The 20,490-nt window shown below is 38.5% G+C and overlaps 2 protein-coding genes across 3 annotated transcripts in view; one reads left to right on the forward strand and one right to left on the reverse strand.

Annotated features, from left to right (window-relative positions):
* The window catches only part of LOC111342329 (uncharacterized), a 13,435-nt gene extending 6,765 nt beyond the window's left edge, over positions 1-6,670 (reverse strand). The window contains exons 1-6 of one of the 2 annotated variants that reach the window (XM_022949401.2): positions 6,502-6,670; positions 6,325-6,374; positions 3,522-3,678; positions 1,834-1,867; positions 1,418-1,483; positions 668-734 (exon numbers count right to left, since the gene is read on the reverse strand). In XM_022949401.2, the coding sequence (XP_022805136.1) occupies positions 668-734; positions 1,418-1,483; positions 1,834-1,867; positions 3,522-3,678; positions 6,325-6,374; positions 6,502-6,606 (479 nt within the window). In that variant the 5' untranslated portion in view covers positions 6,607-6,670. Of the gene's footprint in view, positions 1-667; positions 735-1,417; positions 1,484-1,833; positions 1,868-3,491; positions 3,679-6,324; positions 6,375-6,501 lie in introns of both variants that reach the window. The other variant, XM_022949400.2, reaches the window with a different exon arrangement.
* A 222-nt stretch (positions 6,671-6,892) lies between these two features.
* LOC111342334 (large ribosomal subunit protein uL6) lies at positions 6,893-10,448 on the forward strand. Its single transcript, XM_022949410.2, has 5 exons — positions 6,893-6,980; positions 7,538-7,596; positions 7,903-8,108; positions 8,816-9,026; positions 10,297-10,448. The coding sequence occupies exons 2-5, from the start codon at positions 7,551-7,553 to the stop codon at positions 10,398-10,400; spliced, it is 567 nt and encodes a 188-aa protein (XP_022805145.1). The 5' UTR covers positions 6,893-6,980; positions 7,538-7,550; the 3' UTR covers positions 10,401-10,448.
* The last annotated feature ends 10,042 nt before the right edge of the window (positions 10,449-20,490 follow it).

The following is a 20,490-nucleotide window of genomic DNA, read 5'->3' on the forward strand; positions in this document are numbered from 1 at the left end:
GATTCCAGCATTCTAGCATTTTAACTATTAACTTGCCATATTTTGTACTTATACGTATGTACAGGTGTATATGGTCATTTATCAAAAAAGCAATTACATATTTTGGTCAGGTCTGGTTACCATAGCAACTAATTGTGTCTGCAAGTCACTGCATTTTGACAGAAAAGCAAGTGCTTCAACAAACATTTTTGTAAATATGTCAGTTTTAAGGCACTAAATGCATCACAGTTCATTAAACAACTACAGTTGCCTAGTATCTGGTCAAAGCGGTCCAATAGTTTCCTTTTGTTACTGAAACGTCTTTCTTTGAATTTTACCTTCATATGTCATTTGATTTAGGGTTAGTTCTTAACTCTTTTTGTAATACGCATTTGAGCATATCCACATGGAATTTGTGCACTACAAATGCTGTATTATTATTTGTAACATGATTTACAGTGCACAACTTCAGCCAATAAAACTTGACAATTAAGTAAAATGAAATATGTATATTTTTCAATCCATTACTCTGGCAACAATAAACATTCCTTATGCCATCTATACCCTGAGTTCAAGTAGTGAACTTGTCATTTGTAGGATGAAAATGATGTGCAAAAATATGATTATTTAAATAAGAAAAAATAAGAAATAAGAAAATAAGAAAGCAGCAAAAAAACTGATAACTCACTTGCTGAGAACTGGCAACATGCTGTTAAGGGTATCTGAGATAAAAATTAAATATGCACAAGAAAATCCTGTTGAGACAAAACAAAGAATACATTATCATTCCATATTTGGTAGCTTTCCAGTGCATCTGCCATTGACAATCCTAACCCTAACACCAGCATGCATATTCCGCATGCTGTTCTCTATACTTTTTGATGATCATTTCCATTATTCTTGTGGTATTGGTCAGTTTGCCACCACAGCAAACTTGCCACCACAAAACTTGCCACCACTTGAAGTCAATTTGCCACCTGAGGCGAATTGACTTTTTGGTAATGTGTAGCCTCTCAAGTGAAACTTACATCAAATGAAAGCTAAGATGTAGTTACTGTCGTACACTGCAAAAAGGGAAAGGAACTCAGAAGTTAGGTGAAGCATCTCAATAATGGAATGTTAAATGAAGTACCTGTTCATATCACGAAGATTATGATCACTTTGCAAACAGTAGAACCAGAGTGTTATTTGCCAAATGATTTTCGCAACTTTAGTGATTTCCATCGACATGAATGAAATCGTACGAAACTTACACCGAAGTGTGTGATTGAGGGGTGATAATCTATGGAGAAATTAGATGCTGGTCGCTTTAAGGTGTTTAAGGGTGAAATGAGCCAACCATCGTGGGAAAAACCAAAGTAAAATAACAAATGCATCAACTTATTCTACTAATGGTACTAATAACAATTCAATTTGTTTAGTAAAATCATAAAATCACCTATTTGAGAAATTACTATGCTTGTATCAACTAAGACTCTGCCAGAATTTCCCAATGCATGAAAACCTGAAGAAACAAGAACAGAGTTGTGTTGGTTCTGTATTAAGCACCTGCTTTTACTTATAAACAAAAAACCAAACAAACTACAAACAAAACAAACAGAAAGCCAGAGGAGGACAAAGAGCCAGACTTAATAATTACGAACAACCCAGCAGAGAACTTCAATTAATTCTACACTAATTTTTGACCCTTAACACCCTAACATCAGAATACATATTCTCCATACTGATCTCTGTACATTTCCTAGAGTGCTAACAGGGAAGTCTGCTACAGTTTCTTCAACTGTTGCAAAAGTCCATCTCTAAATACATCCTCTTTAGTGAGATCAAACAAAGTGCTAAGTCAAAGTCACTCACCAAGATCTCCATAATCAATCTCATGGGCTGTACTCTGTAAATAAAAAAGTATTTGCATGTTTTTACTTAATATATCACACCTATTCTCTCAAACACAATTGAGAAATGTTATCAAGTTCAACATCCCTTTTCCCTCTTCCTCTTTAAATGTAATTCTATTAGTTCCATTCTGCCAGAGGTAAACTACATTAATTGCCTCTGTCCTATAACATGCCACAATCTTGACATATATTCTCACTATTCATAATCAATCATTAGGTATAAGGGTGTGTTAGGGTTTGAAATGGGTTTGAGGTTAAAATTGTTAAATAAGTGATTAAATATGTTTAATTGTGTCAAAAGAAGCCCTCAACCTTTTCACTACCAAGATCTCATTATGAATTCTCCTTACTGACTGCCATACAATTCTTATAATGTTAATTTAGAGAATTTGGTGTTTGATCAACAGATAATCCACTAGTTGATATTTTGTCTTTATTCTCATCACATGTTCATTTGATAATGTATTAATATTGTGAAGAGAAATTCTGTCTTGATCACTCATGAGATTTATAAGGTTTAATAGACTTGATAACTGTTCTGATCTTCAGTGTGAATGAATGGAACACATTCATGTAATACTCCAGAAAAATTTGCTGTCAGTGAGTGTTCATGGTTTTCAGACTTTTTTTTTTTTCATATAATTTTTTTTGTTAAGATCAATATAAACATTAGCATAGACATTACACCTAAAAGAAGTCAGAATACCTGTTTGAAGATAATGGAAAAGCTGTCTAATGTCAATAGTTACTGTAATCAATCATTAGCTGGTCTTTTGTTACTTTCAAGGATTATGGTTCATTGCTGTGGTCAAGATCGTTGAAATCAATATCATAAAATTTATGTTATTATTTTGTTACATGTATGGATTGGAATGCAAAGTGTTGTTCTGACTCTCAGATGGTGTGAAGCTGGTTACTTCAACTAAAACCAAGAGTAAAATCAAGTAATAACAAAAGTCAAGTCTTTGGAGTCCCAGCCTATTCATGTCCACAGAGGGATCATTCTTGTTTAAAAACCAAAAAATTAACAAGAGTTTTTCCAACTTTCACAGATGGAATACTAGCCTATCAGAAGTAGGGACAGAAGTAGGGGCAGATTCAAGGGTTTAAGATACGGAGGAGGGGGTGGGGGTGGAGGTGGGGGGGGGAAGGCAAACTTTGATTCAGAAAACATTGAATTTATTTCACATTTCAGCCTAAATAAGCTATGAAATAATTTCAAAAGAAAATTTTACACACTTTTGATCAAGTGGCAACTTTACAAAAATATTTGAAGTGAGAAAAGACATGTGAGGTGGTGTCATGCCATCTGAAACCTTCCCTCTTGCCCCTTGAATCAATCTGCCACTGGGAAGTAAAAGCCCCTTGCACTTCTAGTTCCCTGACAGTTATTTAGTACCATATACATTCAGGAGAGGGTTCAAGGAGATATTGGGGAGAGTAAATTGTTTTATCCAACTTCCCCCACAATAATCCAGACCTCCCCTTCCAGATTCCAGCATACTTGGCACCAGATCTCCATACTTCCCACAAGCAACAACACACCATCTGAGATTCAGATGCTGTGGAGTGGGTTTCCGTAAAAGTAACAAAAGCCATGATGTTATTAATACTGACTAGGTGATCATCCACCCCTTCTTCCATTACTTTGTCTGTTACTTCTCCACTTTCAGCGGACTTCAATAATTCTTTCTCCTCTGAAGCAACCTTTCCATCGACTGAAATTACGGCTCCATTTACGTGGTCCATTTTTTTCCATGTTAATTTTTTCTTGCAGTCAATAATCAGTAACATTGCTTTTACACTGAAAGGAGCAAAATATGAATTTCCAGTGAGCAACAGTATAAATGACTAGAAGATCATACAGGTATTTATCCAACATTATAAACTGTTAAACCCTCCTTCTCATTTTCGACCTACAGACATTGCTGCACTTAGTCTGAAGGTCATCATCTCAAGCCAAACATATTCCTATCAGGCCCTACCGCTCAGTCGTTAAGCAAATTATTTTTTTTCTTTCTCTGCTCACACTAAGTTCTTGCCTTGGTCTTACATGAGAAATTGGTAGTTTGTTTCCCTTAGCTGTAAAAAGGTGATTACCTAAAATAGTTGTGAAAAAACTTATAAATTAAAGAGAAAACAATTACAATTGAACCCATGTGCATTGAGTTAAAGGGAAGGATTATCATGGAAAATTAGCATCAACAAAAAGCCTGCAATTTCAGACAGCTTCAGAGCTACTGGCTTGGAAAATAGAAATCTTTGGGAAAAATGTACTTCCAAGCTCATCTTAAATTAAATTTTTAGTCAAATACTATTATAAAACATCCTGAAAACTTTATACAGTGAGCAAAAACTACCCTCTATGTGGAAAATTGCAGATGTCACCCCCCTGCCTAAGGTGAAGCAAGTCACCAACCCAAAAAGGGAACTGCGTCCAATCTCTCTCACGTCTACCCTCTCGAAAATATCCGAGGACTTTATTGTTTCTGATTACATAAAGCTTGCCCTAAAGAGCGTAGTTGACTCCAACCAGTTTGGTACCATATCTGGTTCTTCAACTGTGTTGGCACTCATTAGAATGATTCATACGTGGCTCGAAGCAACGGATGGCAATGGTGCTTCTGTGCGTGTCCTCCTCTTTGATTATTGAAAGGCCTTTGACCTCATAGACCACAAGATTTTGGTCAACAAACTGAAGTAGGTCAATATTCCTAACAGTGTGATCAACTGGGTTATTGACTTCCTTTCAGGAAGATCTCAAAGAGTCAAACTTGGAAAGGACTGCCTTTCAGAGTGCAGCACAGTGCTGTCTGGAGTACCACAGGAGACAAAGTTGGGTCTCTGGCTTTTTCTTTTGATGGTTAATGACTTGACTGTTCCAAGTATCTTTAACATGTGGAAATATGTTGATGATACTATGGTATCAGAGAGCATACCTAAAGGCCAACAGAGCAAGTCACAAGAAGCAGTAGAGGCAATCTATGACTGGTGCAAGGAAAATTTGTTCCAGCTTAATGGCAAGAAAACTAAAGAATTAGTTATATCCTTCAGTCGTGATCCCCCGCAACTCCCTAGGGTTTGCATACACGGATCTCCTATCCAAACCATACAGAGCACAAAGTTACTTGGTTTGACAATCAATGATACGTTAAAGTGGAACGACCATATAGAGGAACTTGTTAAGAAAGCGTCTGAGCAACTGTACTTTCTTATTCAACTTAAGGTGTGCATGTTCCTACTTCAGATCTTATAACATTTTTGCATGTATTAGGTCTTCACTAGATTACGCTTGTCCTGTTTTCCATACAGTTTACCAAAGTATCTTCAAGTTGAGCTTGAAAGTGCGCAAAGGAGGGTCCTGTCATGCATTTTTCCCAGGGTGCACTAATCATACGCCATTCAGTTAGCAGGGCTCGAGTCCATCAGGGCCCACCAGGAAAATTTAACAGAATGTCTGTTGAAGTCTATTGTTAATGATCCATGTGGTAAGATTACCAGCCTCCAGCCTCCTGCCTCCCCGCCTCAATTTCTATTTCATATGAGCTGAGAAGGCAGAGGAGGTTTGCCACGCCTCTTGTAAAGACAAATAGATTTGGAAATTCATTCATTGTTAAGAGTGCAAGGGAAGCATTGTGATTTTTAAGAGTAGTCGTCTTTGTAATTTTATTATAGTAGTAGTTATAGATAATTTCTTATTTCTTACTTGTAAATAGATGCAATTCAGTTTCTTAACTGCAATGTTTTTCTTAATAAATACAGTCTACAGTCAAAAGCGATGCTTATGGAGACACCTGCTTTAAGTAATGTATGTACTTTCAGTTTTTTTTACCCAATCACAAAATATGTGACATATACCTCAAGTGGAGGATCTCACTGTCAGTGGCTAACTACATAACTAACTACAAAACTATTCAAATATTCAAAAATTAAACTCGCTAATTACTTAATCTACCTTAATTAATGCAGTTCATCTCGTTTTAGTTAATGATTGGACCACCTTCATGCAATATAGGTCCTGTTCATGTACATCCTTGAACAGTTGAAGGGGTTTCAGCTGTTTTTAAATGCATTAATTCCGAGCCTTGTTAATCTTAGTCATTAACTGCCGGTTATTGTTCAGGCAAACCAGTGATCATAACTTTACTTAATGGCAATGCAATCACATGAAGAAAGTAATGACAGAAAGAGGGGCAGGGAAGTCAAAATGAAGTAAAAAGTGAAGCCTTAGATATATGATCTTATAATGGGTGACTACGGAAGAACTGTAAGATTTAGCAGCATAATTGATGGCTGCTATGGTTACAGGCAGTCTTTATCAAAAATTCAAGCGAACTATTTGAAAGAGCTATTCAATCTACAAGAAATAGCTGAGAAGCCCGTCTACCGAATTTGACGAAATTTCTAACGTTTGGAGAAAAATGTCATAACTTCGAAAAAAAAATCTTACCTTAGAGTACCAATCAATGCCATGATCGCACTTCCCTCGATAACTCCTGCCTATTAAGAGAAAAGAAATGTCAATCATAAAAGACTCACAGCAACTTTCATTCTCAGTGAAAATATATGCGTTCGTGGCAGTCCAAGTTCGAGAGCAAGCATCGCGTACAATCTCTGAAATTCCTACCTCTTTAAAAGCGTGAGGCATTCCCAAAATTCCAGCGCCGATAAACGAAATAAATATATTGGCGAACATCTTGATGGAACTTCTCGCCCCATCATCTTGATGCATTCTCCGCAAAATAACACAAATGGCCTCTAACTTTGACCGCCGACAACCCAACTTTCAATCAATATACTTGCCCTCAGGAGGGTACTGGTACCTCACTAACCCCCTAGGGAGGGGTGGTCTTTGGTTATGTTTTCTTATAAAAACCATTCCCAGTGATAGAAATATTAATCTACATGAACAGAACTTATTTTTGAGTCATTATAACACTATTTTTTTGTGTAGTTTGTCCTATATTTTGTTAAAAGAGTTACTGCTTCGTTTACTTGCTGATCTCTTCCTTACTCTGCCGGGAGGGGAAGGAATTTTCAGCGAGCCTGGCTACTAAGCACAGTTCCAAAGCCCATGTCGTTCTCTTTACTCCATCTTTAGCAAAGGTAATAGTGTAGTTTTCTATCCGGTAATATTTACCCTATCCTTCCATCATCCATCGCTGTTTAGCAAGTAATTTTGAATTAAATAAATTTATTTCTAGTTTTAATAGCTTCTTTGCTACCATTAAGCGCTTAGTGACGTACAATATTCTCTCTCATTGGTAAGGTTGACTCGCATGTACCGTGTTTACAGAAATCACGTCTACAGTGCGAGACCGTGCAAAAACAGAGATATATCCCTGATAAAATATATCCTCAAATAAAATGTATCTGAAATACTCTGTTTGAAGAAGAAGCATGTACATTAGATTTTGCTATCTTTACATGCGATTGATCGGAAGTACATTATTCAGCTTACAATATCTGTCATCCAACTAGTATAATACTCTTTAGCGCTAAACTCACAGATGAAGAGATATGTAAACTGGGGGATCACTAGTTAACCCAAAACCAAGTACTCCAACTTAACATCACAAGAGTTGTATGGCAGACAGAAAGGAGAATTACTAATTAGATCTTGGAGAGAAAGGGTTAAGTTCTTATTTGTGTTTTTGTTTCAGATTTTTTGCAGCCATGAAGACCATTCTGGCAAATGCCACAGTTGACATTCCTGAAAATGGTAACTTCCCTTTCTTTCTTTTTTGTCAACTTGGCTGTATTGTTGAGAGTTGAAACAAAACAAGATCCTGTTTCAATTAAATTAAGTTTAACAAATGTTTATGAACATACGTCTTTCATTTGGTTGTTTATGGATAAATGCTATATCTGAAAATGATCATTAAAAAACTAACCTTGTTTGATAAAATACCACCTCAAAAAAAGTACATCTCAAATTATTCAGAACTTAAAATAATAGATATATCTGAATAGCAGTTCAAGAATTTTGGGTATCCAAGAATTTTTAATTTTAATTTTATGTCTGCAGTCACGATTAAGCTAAGGGGCCGCGAAGTGACAGTGAAAGGACCACGTGGTACCCTTGTAAGAAGTTTCAGACATCTCAACCTGGAGCTGACACTGCTGAGTAAGAGAAAGCTGCGTGTTGACGTATGGTTTGCAAAACGCAAACAGCTGGCTTGTGTTAAAACCATTTGTACTCACGTTGAAAATCTGATCAAGGGAGTTATCTATGTAAGTAGAATTATAGAGAGAAAGTAGATGATGATTAAATTTGTGGCTTAGATTCTCTGTTTAGAGTTAAACAACTATATGTTTGATTCAGCAGTTACAAACTGGGTTATCATGAGGTTTTGAATTTTAAAGTTGGGGTTATGTTTTTCTCACAAGGAAAAAAAAGTTGAATACGTTTTTATTGCGTTCTTTTAACAATCTGAAGGGCATCTGTAGAACTAGCTTTATTAATGGAAGAGGAATATCTGATTTTGGGAAATTGGCTTAAAATCAAGCAGTGTTCTCTATCATTCAAAACCACTTGGGATGTTGTGTAATAAGTGTGGAAATTCTCTGAGTTTTGACTTAAGAAAGGTGGCAGATTTCTCTCCCTATTCAGCAGCTATGGCAAGATGATATTGATGTTATTAATTTTTTTACAAATGGAATATATTCAAGAGAGCTTTTGTGAAGGGGATCTTAGATTGTAGTTGTGCCAAAGGGATTACATTTTTTTTTATATATGAGTTAACGACTCTGGAACTCATTGCCAGAGGTAGGGGTAAAGGAAATTGGTTATTTCGAAGATTTCTTTTTTTAAGCTTTGCGGAAGAGCTTGATATATCCAAGTTCAGCCTTACTTTATTTCTAGAGACAAATGTCATTTTATCCAGTCGCACTATAAAATGTTGTATTTTGAATTTACATTGTCATTTCAATTGCTTCAGGGTTATAGGTACAAGATGAAGGCAGTGTATGCTCATTTCCCAATTAACATCACTGTCTCTGAGAATAACACCCTAGTAGAGGTGCGTAACTTCCTTGGTGAGAAGTACATAAGGCGTGTGAGAATGAGGCCCGGTGTCACATGTGTGAATTCCTCTGTGAAGGATGAGATCGTCTTGGAAGGGAATGATATTGAGCTGGTTTCCAACTCTGGTAAGATTTGGTACTAAATGGTAGCATGCATCTACGAATGGCAGATCCCAGTTTTGTTTGTGGGTGAAGAGATGATTTGCAGGAAAAGAGTGTCTTCTCACAAACACAATGCAGTGATAGGGGAGTCTAGTGTGACATCCATTTTTTTTTCTTTTTCTCCAGCTGGTTGTTCTGTGGGAGGGTATTACAAGATAATTTGGTTTCATTAACTGAGTTGGTAATGTAAATTAGCCACGGTGGAGTGTTTCTAAAGCTGATGTTGGAACGTTAGCCCTGCAAGTGGTAGCCCTTTATAATGCTTGAAAAAATGACTTTAGAAACTCTCTGTTGGCTAAGTTACAGTACCGATTTATTCGATTAAACCAAATGTAGCTTTTACTTGATTATGAGCAAATGAATCATAACTGGAATGAACCCTCACAGTGACCAACACCTAATTTCTCCATACAATATCACCCCTGAATCACACGTAAAGGTCAGGAGAATAAAGGAAATGATCCCCAACCAAAGAAGCTCTTGATTGTTAAACAAATTCTCCTTGTCAGCACCTTGGGAAATATATAGAGAATAGTATGGAGAATATGAATACAGTCAAACCTTGATTATCTGGGCTCGTTTGGATGAGATGAAATGCGGTAGTCTGAATAATCGAGGGGCCGGATAATCGATAATATGAATATTAATGAGGAACAAAAACTGATTAAATTAAGAAAGCAAGATTTAATACTGAAACAAAGCATTTACAAATTGTTTTCAAAAAGATATGGTCTACATCTTCGCTGTCCTACATGAATGCCTCTACACGTGTGTATTAACAATTGAAATTAATGAAAAATTTTTCTACATTTGCACAAAATGAAGAACATTGCCTCTATTTCACTTTTCAATTCTGTAGTTTTAAAAAGAATATGGCTACAGATTTTGATCAGAACTAATAGATATTCATGAAAAAATTGGGACCAGAGAAAAAGTCCGGATACTCAAGGTTCAACTGAACTGATTTTGGGGTTAAAAGGGTGAAGAGAAATGACATGGGAACAATGAGACTCTTGAATTTGAGAGTCTACCACGCTTTGGACACTCTTTAGGAGTGATGTGAATGTCACAAGGTAGTAGACAAGCATCATTTTGATTCTGATTTTACTGCTGGTGAAAACTAATATCTAATCAGACTTGTTCCTTTTTTTTTGCCCTCTATTATTAACTTTCTTGTTAAATTACCTGGTAATTTAAACCCTTTCTGAGAGCTTTGAATTTCTTTCTCTTTCAGCTGCTCTTATCCACCAGTGCACTCTGGTAAAGAACAAAGACATTCGTATGTTCTTGGATGGTATTTATGTGTCTGAAAAGACAACTGTTGTGCCTGTGGATTAAATGTGTTGTCAAAGAAAATGAATAAAAATACTGTCCCCTCTGTACAAATGTGTTGCTGAAAACTAGTTATAATATTGTTAGACAGGGAACAAAATTTTGTAAGTCAGCCAACCTTCATTGTGAATTTTACAATAACGGTGGAAATTCTTTGAGAGAATTTCCACCGAATTGGTTGAGAATTTGTTGAGAGCCATTATCAATAAGGTTGTAGATCATAAAAATGATGTATCATGTCAGGCAATCCTTGGCAATCTGTTGGAGGAAAACTTATTCGTGTGGAAACATTTGCAAATTTTAGAAATAGGGACAGTGAAGAGTTTCCCAATTTTAAGACTGGGATGTAAGCAGAAAGTTTTGAAGAATTGGTTAAAACAGACAAAAACGTGGAGGAACACAAACAAGAAAATAAGAGGAAAATTCTTGGTTCGTAACATACGCGCATGAATTTCTGAAAACTTAGTTGCATAAGCAGGCCTAATGAAATCACAATTTTTGTTTAAAAACAAATTGACATCAATTTTCCATCGTCTATAACTTTATTGATCATAGAATTGATGTCAACCATGTTCAAAAACTTTGTAGTGAAACCACTCAGCTGCACCTTGTGGTTTCAGGTAAGTTTTGAACACGTCATTTCTATGATCAATAAGGTTATAGACAAAGCAAAATTGATGTCAATTTGTTAAATGCACACACCCTCGCATCACATGAACAACCCATTACAGATGGTTAAGTTAGGTAACATTACATAACAAAAAATGAGAGTGGGAAGTGTCGTTAATCAGATGGAAGAATTTGAGAAGAATATGCTACCTTTCTATAACATCAAGAAATGGTTAGATATTCTAGTCTTCTCAGATAGGGACGAATAAATGAAGGTCCTGTCTCCCGCAGGGCTGGGGTAGGAGACGTTAATTTCCCACACACGAGGTTACTGTGTGATGGATGTCCTCCCCTGGGGTGGGATGTACAGGCCCGCATTTAAACCAGCTTCAAGCTGAACTGGGCTGGCCTGTCTAAATATTGTAAATACATACATACATGGAGGCCTCCACAAATGAAAGGAAGTGTTCAAATCGGATGGATTTGTCTGGCCTGGGTGATATTTTGGTTCTTTTCTGATACTTGTGGATTTTATTTGTTATTGCAAAGAAACTTACTACCCTTTATGAGAATGATGTTCATATTTTAGCCATTTTTCATGTTACACAATCCGTAGAAATCTAACCGATTTAAGTTCTACTTGACTTTATTTCTCTTAAGGGTTGTTTACAAGTTAATAATAATCATAATCCTATCCGTGTCACTAAGAGACACTTAAGGCCTCGACCAGAGTTTGCCATTGATGTCTGGCGGGTGCTTGCCGCTCCAGGTGCCCCCAAGTCCAGTTGTTGTCCTTCATTTCCCTTTCCACCGTCCTCCTCCAGGTTTCTTTCGGTTTTCCTCTCTTCCTACGTCCATCAGGGGTCCATCTGAGAGCAACTCGTGGTAGTGCTGCTGGTGGCATGCGCAGCACATGCCCAATCCATTTCCATCTCTTCTGGACTTGCTGTGTGATTGGTACTGTGATTGATACTGTTCGTGTTCTTCTACGCAACTCGTAGTTTGAGATTGTCTGGGGCCAGTATATACGAAGAATCCTACGCAGGCACCTGTTCTGGAAGACTTCTAGCTTGTGACTGATGGTTTTGGTCATCTTCCAGGATTCTGCGCCATACAGTAGAGTGCTTAAGACATTGCTCTTAAAGAGTCGGATCTTAGTCTTCTGGCTGATGTTCTTGGATCTCCAAGTGCCCCGAAGGGCAGCAAAAGCCTGACTTGCCTTTGAAATCTGGACTTAGATCTCTTCTTCACCATCTTCGCTGGTAGATACCTTGGACCCTAGGTAAGTAAAGTGATCAACCTCGTCTACTACATCCCCATTCACCATGATGGATTCATTGGCTCTACTATTCATCCTAAGGTGCCTTGTTTTCTTGGTATTGATCTTAAGGCCCAAGCTCCCTGCTGTAGTTGCCAAGGCGTCGGTCTTTGTCTGCATGTCCTGGTGTCGGTGGGCAAGAAGCGCAATATCACCAGCATAATCTAGATCTTCCAAGACACTGGTCAAAGTCCATCTGATCCCTCTTCTTCCATCACTAGTGACTTGCTTCAAAACCCAGTCAATAAGTTTACAAGTTAAGAGGAGTAAATTGTTTGCTTTGTTTTTCATGTGCTATTGAAAGAAATTGAAGGAAGTTGTTCTTATTGCATTTCATAAAGAGTACGTCCCATTGGCTATGTTACAGATTTGTAAACTTGATCATTATTTCACGATCACTAAGTCTCGATATTCTAAGACAATATTTGTTTGTTTGATTTTTACTCAAATCTTTTTGATGTGCGTTATCAAAGTAATTCACAAATTCTTTTTGAGATAAGCTGTTCCGTGATGATGAGCAATTGATGAAAGCAAACTACCAGTAGTAGCTCTCCTAATTAAGGTGCTCTTTGACTGTTGTAGTTGGTTGCTTTTTGGAAAGGGAAGCATTGACCGCAAAAAAAAAAAAAAAAAAAAAAAAAAAAAAACACTTCTAAAGCAAAGGAAAAATTAATAAGAAATTCTTAGCGTGCAACAATCGAGTTAAGGATGCACGCGGGAGGTTGCTGGGTGCAGAGGATGAGTAAGAGTGCACCACGCTTAGCAAACCTCCCAATGGAAGGGAAGTGCATTCATGACTCGATGGTAACATGCTGCACGTGAACCATTTCATTCATAACACTGAGAATATCAAACATCTTTCGTAAAGGAAAAAGGAAAAGCAAAACAAAATGACGTCAGCATGGAGGATAAATGAGGATAATATTCTAAACGAAATTTGTACACATTTAAGCTCAGTGTGCATACATCTGAATAAGTTCTTAACGATATCAACCAAGTGTTTAGTGTGGCCAAAATCCAGGCCTTCTGGCTCTCTCCCGTCTCCCACCAGTGCTTTACAGCTGGCATGGGGTCAAACTCCCGGGAGGTACTCGATATATTCCTGGGTGGGGAGGTGCGGCGCGGCCCCTCATACCCTGACCCTGTCTAAGACAAATATCACTGATTTTCCTACCCTGTTTAAGACAGAATTCCTATTTTTGATACCTTGTTTACTTTTGTTCCTGCTCCTTGCCCTGGGGGGGGGGGGTACTCGATATATTCCTGGGGGGGAGGTGCGGCGCGGCCCCTCATACCCTGACCCTGTCTAAGACAAATATCACTGATTTTCCTACCCTGTTTAAGACAGAATTCCGATTTTTGATACCCTGTTTAAGACATTTAATGTGCCTGGTATCAATGCCAAAATCAACGGAATTCAATATTAATTAAAATTAGAGCTTGTAAAAATTTTGCTGTTTATCTTCCAAGAAAAGATATCCTGTTTAAGACAAAAATTGATAAATCGATACCCTGATTAAGACAAAAAAAAGATAAATTCGATACCCTGTTTAAGACAAAAATCTCGAAAAACATACCCTGGCTGGCCGCACTTCCCCATTAAGCCCTTATAAGGGAGTACCCCCACGGGGTCAAACTCCTCCAGAAATCTTCTATGGAGAGAAATGCGCATCAAAACACTAAGGGTTTCAGTAGTGAGACTGCTCCTCAAGTTACTTTTAATTCATTTTACACAAGAGAAGCCACGTTCACAACACGCAGTGCTGACTGGCAGGAGAGTAAGTGCTGACTGGGGGGGGGGGTACTCCCTTATAAGAGCTTAATGGGGACGTGCGCCCAGCCAGGGTATGTTTTTCGAGATTTTGTCTTAAACTGGGTATCGAATTTATTATTTTTTATCTTAATCAGGGTATCGATTTGTCAATTTTTGTCTTAAACAGGATATCTTTTCTTGGAAGATAAACAGCAAAATTTTTACAAGCTCTAATTTTAATTAATATTGAATTCCGTTGATTTTGGCATTGATACCAGGCACATTAAATGTCTTAAACAGGGTATCAAAAATAGGAATTCTGTCTTAAACAGGGTAGGAAAATCAACGATATTTGTCTTAGACAGGGTCAGGGTATGAGGGGCCGCGCCGCACCTCCCCACCCAGGAATATATCGAGTACCCCCCGGGGTTATAATCAACATAATTTCTCAATTCTGATCAGCCCTTTCCGCTTTATTTTGCCGCTTAATGATGGACGTCGCAACACGATGAAAAACTAGCTGTAAAAAGTCGCTCAAACTGAAAATTCGTAAAACAAAGTGGGCTAGAAAGCTAAGTCGCTATAAAATTCGCTAAAACGGAAGAATGTGACGCGTTTAATGCATTTTATTTGTAAGTTCGTTCCGGCTGGTGTTGTTAAGTTATAAAACTAAACAGAATTTACATTTCCAGGAACGTGATGGGAAGATCTAAACAGTACTAGTTTCACGAGTATTGAATATAGAGTCGTATTGAATATAGAGATTTACGCTTGAAATCGCGCGAGCAAATGATTTCGTCAAATCTTTGATTTCGTCAAATCCCCTCCCACTTTCGGGTCCGGTTCAACGCTACTACTGTTCTCATTTCCGTGTATTTTGAAATATCACTCGCAGTAAAGCCCTTGACCTTAGATTTCATTTTTCGGACGCTGGTGATGCAAGGAAGTAAAGAAGGCATGGAGAATAACTAATATGATCCTCTGGTTACGAAAGAGGTCATTGATGTTTATCTTCGGATCATTCCCTATGTCCTGCTCTGTCTCTCTGTCTCTACCGTGAGTTTCATGTTCTGTCTCTCCCAGTTTTAAAATTTACCCCCCGGTCTTGCTTTCTGCTCCCTAACGGATGTAGGTAGGCCTTTCTTCACTGATCACTTCACGTGCACCTCCGCCAACGTCATCTATTCACTGATAACTCCACGTGCACCTCCGCTAACGTCATCTATTGCATACTGATCACTTCACGTGCACCTCCGCCAACATCATCTATTTGCATAACTTGCACTTATGACAGAAAAAATTATACATCGGCGAAACGTGAAGACGACTAGGTGACCGATTCCGAGAACACCTTCGCGACGTAGAAAGGAATGACAAGGACGCATCAAAACTAATCATTAGACACTTTAATTTCCCTAATCATTCTAAGCAATATATGGCAATCTGCGGTCTTTCCTTACATTTAGGTAGCTCGGAAAGTCACAAAACTCTTGAAGAAAAGTTTATCTTTCAAATCGGCACTCTTAATCCCAAATTACCTTGTTACCCACCCACGCAGCAGGTAGTCTGGAAAAGCTGGAATCCGGAATTCCGCCGGAATATTTCAACGTCTATTTTTTTTAATTCAAAACGACTCCGATAATTTTCCAAAGAGTGTACGAACTCCGAATATACTCCGATGATTAACCCGAAGATTATTCGATGGTTTCCGATGTTACCCAGAGAGATATGAATTTTTGAAGGCTTTTTTTTTCAATTCTTCTCTTTTTTTTTTCAAAGATTTTTCCGAAGAGTGTACGAGCTCCGAATATATACTCCGAGGATTAACCGAAAACTATCCGAGGGTCTCCGAAGTTACCCGGAGATCCTCGAGGAACAATCGAACCCCCGGCTTCATTTGTTTTTATCGACTTTTTTTATTTCATCTTTTGTTTATTTTTAATTATTAACTTATCCATTTTTTTAACGGCCGTGAAACTAAATAATAAACAGTAAATCATTCATCAAATTATAAATATAGAGGCAAGACCGATACAACGTAGATAAGTAAATTTTAAGACGGAGCACTATATTTCGGCTGGCCAAACCAGCCTTCTTCAGGTGCAGTGGGAATTAACAGAGAATTGGGATGATGCTTCATAGATAGCTGTATGATGTAATAGCGGAAATATGTAAAACTAATTTGATTGACAATGAGATAACAATAAAAATAGAAATAGTGAGCAAAAATAGAAATGAAGTAAGGTAAATTGGATAAATAACTAGAAACTAATACATTTCCTCGCGAGCGTTAAGGCCATCTGGATAAATAGTGTTGCCTCTTGAAATTAAAAAAGCTTCCCTGGCCTTGCGTATTGAGTCTCTCTTGGAAAACACTTTTTCGATGGCGATTAGCTCCATGTCGTGAGCAGAGTGGTTAGGAGAGGAAATGAAGTGTTCTGCCACTGTAGTAGGTTTAGATTTTGAGTTAGGTTTATCAATGGTACGGCGGTGCTCATTAAAACGGTCTTTTAAACGTCGTTTAGTTTCTCCTATGTATTGTACACTTCAGAGGTAACCAAAATGGCCCCTTCTTTCGCTAACCTTTTTCTGGGTCTTTTCGAAGCTAACGCTTTGAAGAATACCCCATGTAAACCCCACACTTGGTTTAGATACATCGACGATATCTTTATGGTCTGGACCGAAGGTTTAGATAAAAAAATTTTCGTCGATTATCTTAATAATATCCACCCCACCATCAAATTCACCAGCTCACACTATTCCACTAATGTGACTTTCCTTAACGTAAGTGTCTCTTTAACCACCGCCGGTAATATATCCACTGACCTCTACACCAAACCCACAGACAAACATATGTATCTATGTGAAGGTGTAGTCTGATCGTCCGGGTGAGTGTAGTCCTGAGAAGGACTGTTGTCGGTGGTAGTCACTGACGTTTCGACAACCTGTGCGGAAGTCATCATCAGAGTCAAGTGAATGATTGTTGTCAGTAGAATGTTCTTATTCCAGTTCGTGTGAAATGATCGGTTGACCTTAATGACCTTAATGAACAAAACACTGACATACAGTTTACCAGAGAAGTCGAAGAAAATGGCAAACTTCCTTTTCTAGACTACCTGGTAAGCCACAACGACAACTCATTACGGACGACAGTTTACAGGAAACCGACTCACACCGACAGATTACTAGACGAGTCATCCTACAACCCTACATCACACAAAGCCACAACTATCAGAACTCTAACACGACGCGCACAACTAGTATGCGACTCGACAGACAGCTTATCCGACGAGAACAAATACCTTCACCGTGTTTTTACGAAGAACAACTACAACAACGACTTCATCCGACGAAACACTTACCGACCCACTACCACTACCGAAACAAACGACACCGCAACCCCTACGACTACAGCAACCATACCGTACATAAAAGGCATGTCTGAAAACATCTCGCGCATCTTACTACCCTTCAATATCCGCGTCGCCCACAAACCATCACCACACTACGTCAGTTACTAACCAACGTTAAAGACAAAGACGAACCGAGGAACAGACAGGGAACGATTTATAAGATCAATTGTTCCGACTGCCAAGCCTCCTACATCGGTGAGACTGGCAGAAACCTCACAACAAGACTGACTGAACACAGACGGGCGACGAGGAAAGGTGATGTCAGCAATCACATTGCTGAACACCATCGACTTACCAACCACAACATTGACTGGGACTTTGCGCAATGCCTAGCCTACAGCACTGACTATTTTCAACGACTGACTTTGGAAAGCTGGTTTACTAACTTAGAACAGACTCCCCTAAACAGAAGTCAACAACTACCCGCTCCATACAAACGACTCATTCACGACATTAACATCACAAACGACCGAAAAAGAACGACCTAACTTTACCGACAGATCGAAACAGACCAATCACGACCGACTTACGTCACTTGAGTCTTACAGCCAATAACATCACGGCAAAACCAACCGATCATTTCACACGAACTGGAATAAGAACATTCTACAGACAACAATCATTCACTTGACTCTGATGATGATTTCCGCACAGGTTGTCGAAACGTCAGTCACTACCACCGACAACAGTCCTTCTCAGGACTACACTCACCCGGACGATCAGACTACACCTTCACATGTTACCCCCGGGTTCAAACCATTTACTGCATATGTATCTATTGCACTCTTCTTGCCATCCATTACTTACCAAAAAAGCCATTTCGTTCAGTCTACTTAATTCAGTGTAACTGCTGTGACTTACAATACATAGGAGAAACTAAACGACGTTTAAAAGACCGTTTTAATGAGCACCGCCGTACCATTGATAAACCTAACTCTAAATGTAAACCTACTACAGCGGCAGAACCGTTTCATTTCCTCTCCTAACCACTCTGCTCACGACATGGAGCTAATCGCCATCGAAAAAGTGTTTTCCAAGAGAGACTCAATACGCAAGGCCAGGGAAACTTTTTTAATTTCAAGAAGCAACACTATTCATCCAGATGGCCTCAACGCTCGCGAAGAAATGTATTAGTTTCTAGTTATTTATTCAATTTACCTTACTTCATTTCTATTTTTGCTCACTATTTCTATTTTTGTTGTTATCTCATTGTCAATCAAATTAGTTTTACATATTTCCGCTGTTACATCATACAGCTATCTATGAAGCATCATTCCCACTGTACCTGAAGAAGGCTGGTTTGGCCAGCCGAAATATAGTGCTCCGTCTTAAAATTTACTTATCTACGTTGTATCGGTCTTGCCTCTATATTTATAATTTGATGAATGATTTACTGTTTATCATTTAGTTTCACGGCCGTTAAAAAAATAGATAAGTTAATGATTAAAAATAAACAAAAGATGAAATAAAAAAAGTCGATAAAAACAAATGAAGCCGGGGGTTCGATTGTTCCTCGAGGATCTCCTGGTAACTTCGAAGACCCTCGGATAGTTTTCGGTTAATCCTCAGAGTCTATATTCGGAGCTCGTACACTCTTCGGAAAAATCTGGAAAAAAGAAAAGAGAAGAATTGAAAAAAAAAGCCTTCAAAAATTCAGAGCTCTCTAGGTAACATCGGAAACCATCGAATAATCTTCGGGTTAATCATCGGAGTATATTCGGAGCTCGTACACTCTTCGGAAAATCATCGGAGTCGTTTTGAATTAAAAAAATAGACGTTGAAATATTCCGGCGGAATTCCGGATTCCAGCTTTTCCAGACTACCTGCTGCGTGGGCGGGTAACAAGGTAATTTGGTTATATCAACTAAGTTGAAATTGTAAATTGGCTACCTTAACGAGTTAAAAAGCTAACGTTCCGAGCGTTAGCTCTTCGTCAGGGCGAATGGAGGAATTGCGGGTTGTGTGTGGGTTTATATGCAGAAAGTGGAGCTACGCTATTGGTAGGAACATGGCCGGGCGACGAGAAAAACACGCATAAATCAGTAGAATGAAAAGCGTTCGTTGATGCGTATGGGATTAAGAGTGCCGATTTGAAAGATAAACTTTTCTTCAAGAGTTTTGTGACTTTCCGAGCTACCTAAATGTAAGGAAAGACCGCAGATTGCCATATATTGCTTAGAATGATTAGGGAAATTAAAGTGTCTAATGATTAGTTTTGATGCGTCCTTGTCATTCCTTTCTACGTCGCGAAGGTGTTCTCGGAATCGGTCACCTAGTCGTCTTCACGTTCCGCCGATGTATAATTTTTTTTGTACTAAGTGCAAGTTATGCAAATAGATGATGTTGGCGGAGGTGCAGGTGAAGTGATCAGTATGCAATAGATGACGCTAGCGGAGGTGCACGTGGAGTTATCAGTGAATAGATGACGTTGGCGGAGGTGCACGTGAAGTGATCAGTATGCAATAGATGACGTTAGCGGAGGTGCACGTGGAGTTATCAGTGAATAGATGACGTTGGCGGAGGTGCACGTGAAGTGATCAGTGGAGAAAGGCCTACCTACATCCGTTAGGGAGCAGAAAGCAAGACCGGGGGGGTAAATTTTAAAACTGGGAGAGACAGAACATGAAACTCACGGTAGAGACAGAACAGGACATAGAGAATGATCCGAAGATAAACATCAATGACCTCTTTCGTAACCAGAGGATCATATTAGTTATTCTCCATGCCTTCTTTACTTCCTTGCATCACCAGCGTCCGAAAAATGAAATCTAAGGTCGAGGGCTTTACTGCGAGTGATATTTCAAAATACACGGAAATGAGAACAGTAGTAGCGTTGAACCGGACCCGAACGTGGGAGGGGGGTGGTTCCCAGAGATTTGACGAAATCCTTTGCTCGCGCGATTTCAAGCGTAAATCTCTATATTCAATACGACTCTATATTCAATACTCGTGAAACTAGTACTGTTTAGATCTTCCCATCCCGTTCCTGGAAATGTAAATTCT

This window comes from Stylophora pistillata, chromosome 9, assembly GCF_964205215.1.
Source record: "Stylophora pistillata chromosome 9, jaStyPist1.2, whole genome shotgun sequence".
Classification (NCBI taxonomy): Eukaryota; Metazoa; Cnidaria; class Anthozoa; order Scleractinia; family Pocilloporidae; genus Stylophora; species Stylophora pistillata.

What these genes read in the sequence shown, in the direction of transcription:
- LOC111342334 (XM_022949410.2), top strand. Translation starts at nt 7,551, where the DNA reads ATGAAGACCATTCTGGCAAATGCCACAGTTGACATTCCTGAAAATG. An exon ending in AGTTGACATTCCTGAAAATG is followed by an intron (nt 7,597 to 7,902) that starts GTAACTTCCCTT and finishes TTATGTCTGCAG; the next exon opens with TCACGATTAAGCTAAGGGGC. An exon ending in TGATCAAGGGAGTTATCTAT is followed by an intron (nt 8,109 to 8,815) that starts GTAAGTAGAATT and finishes CAATTGCTTCAG; the next exon opens with GGTTATAGGTACAAGATGAA.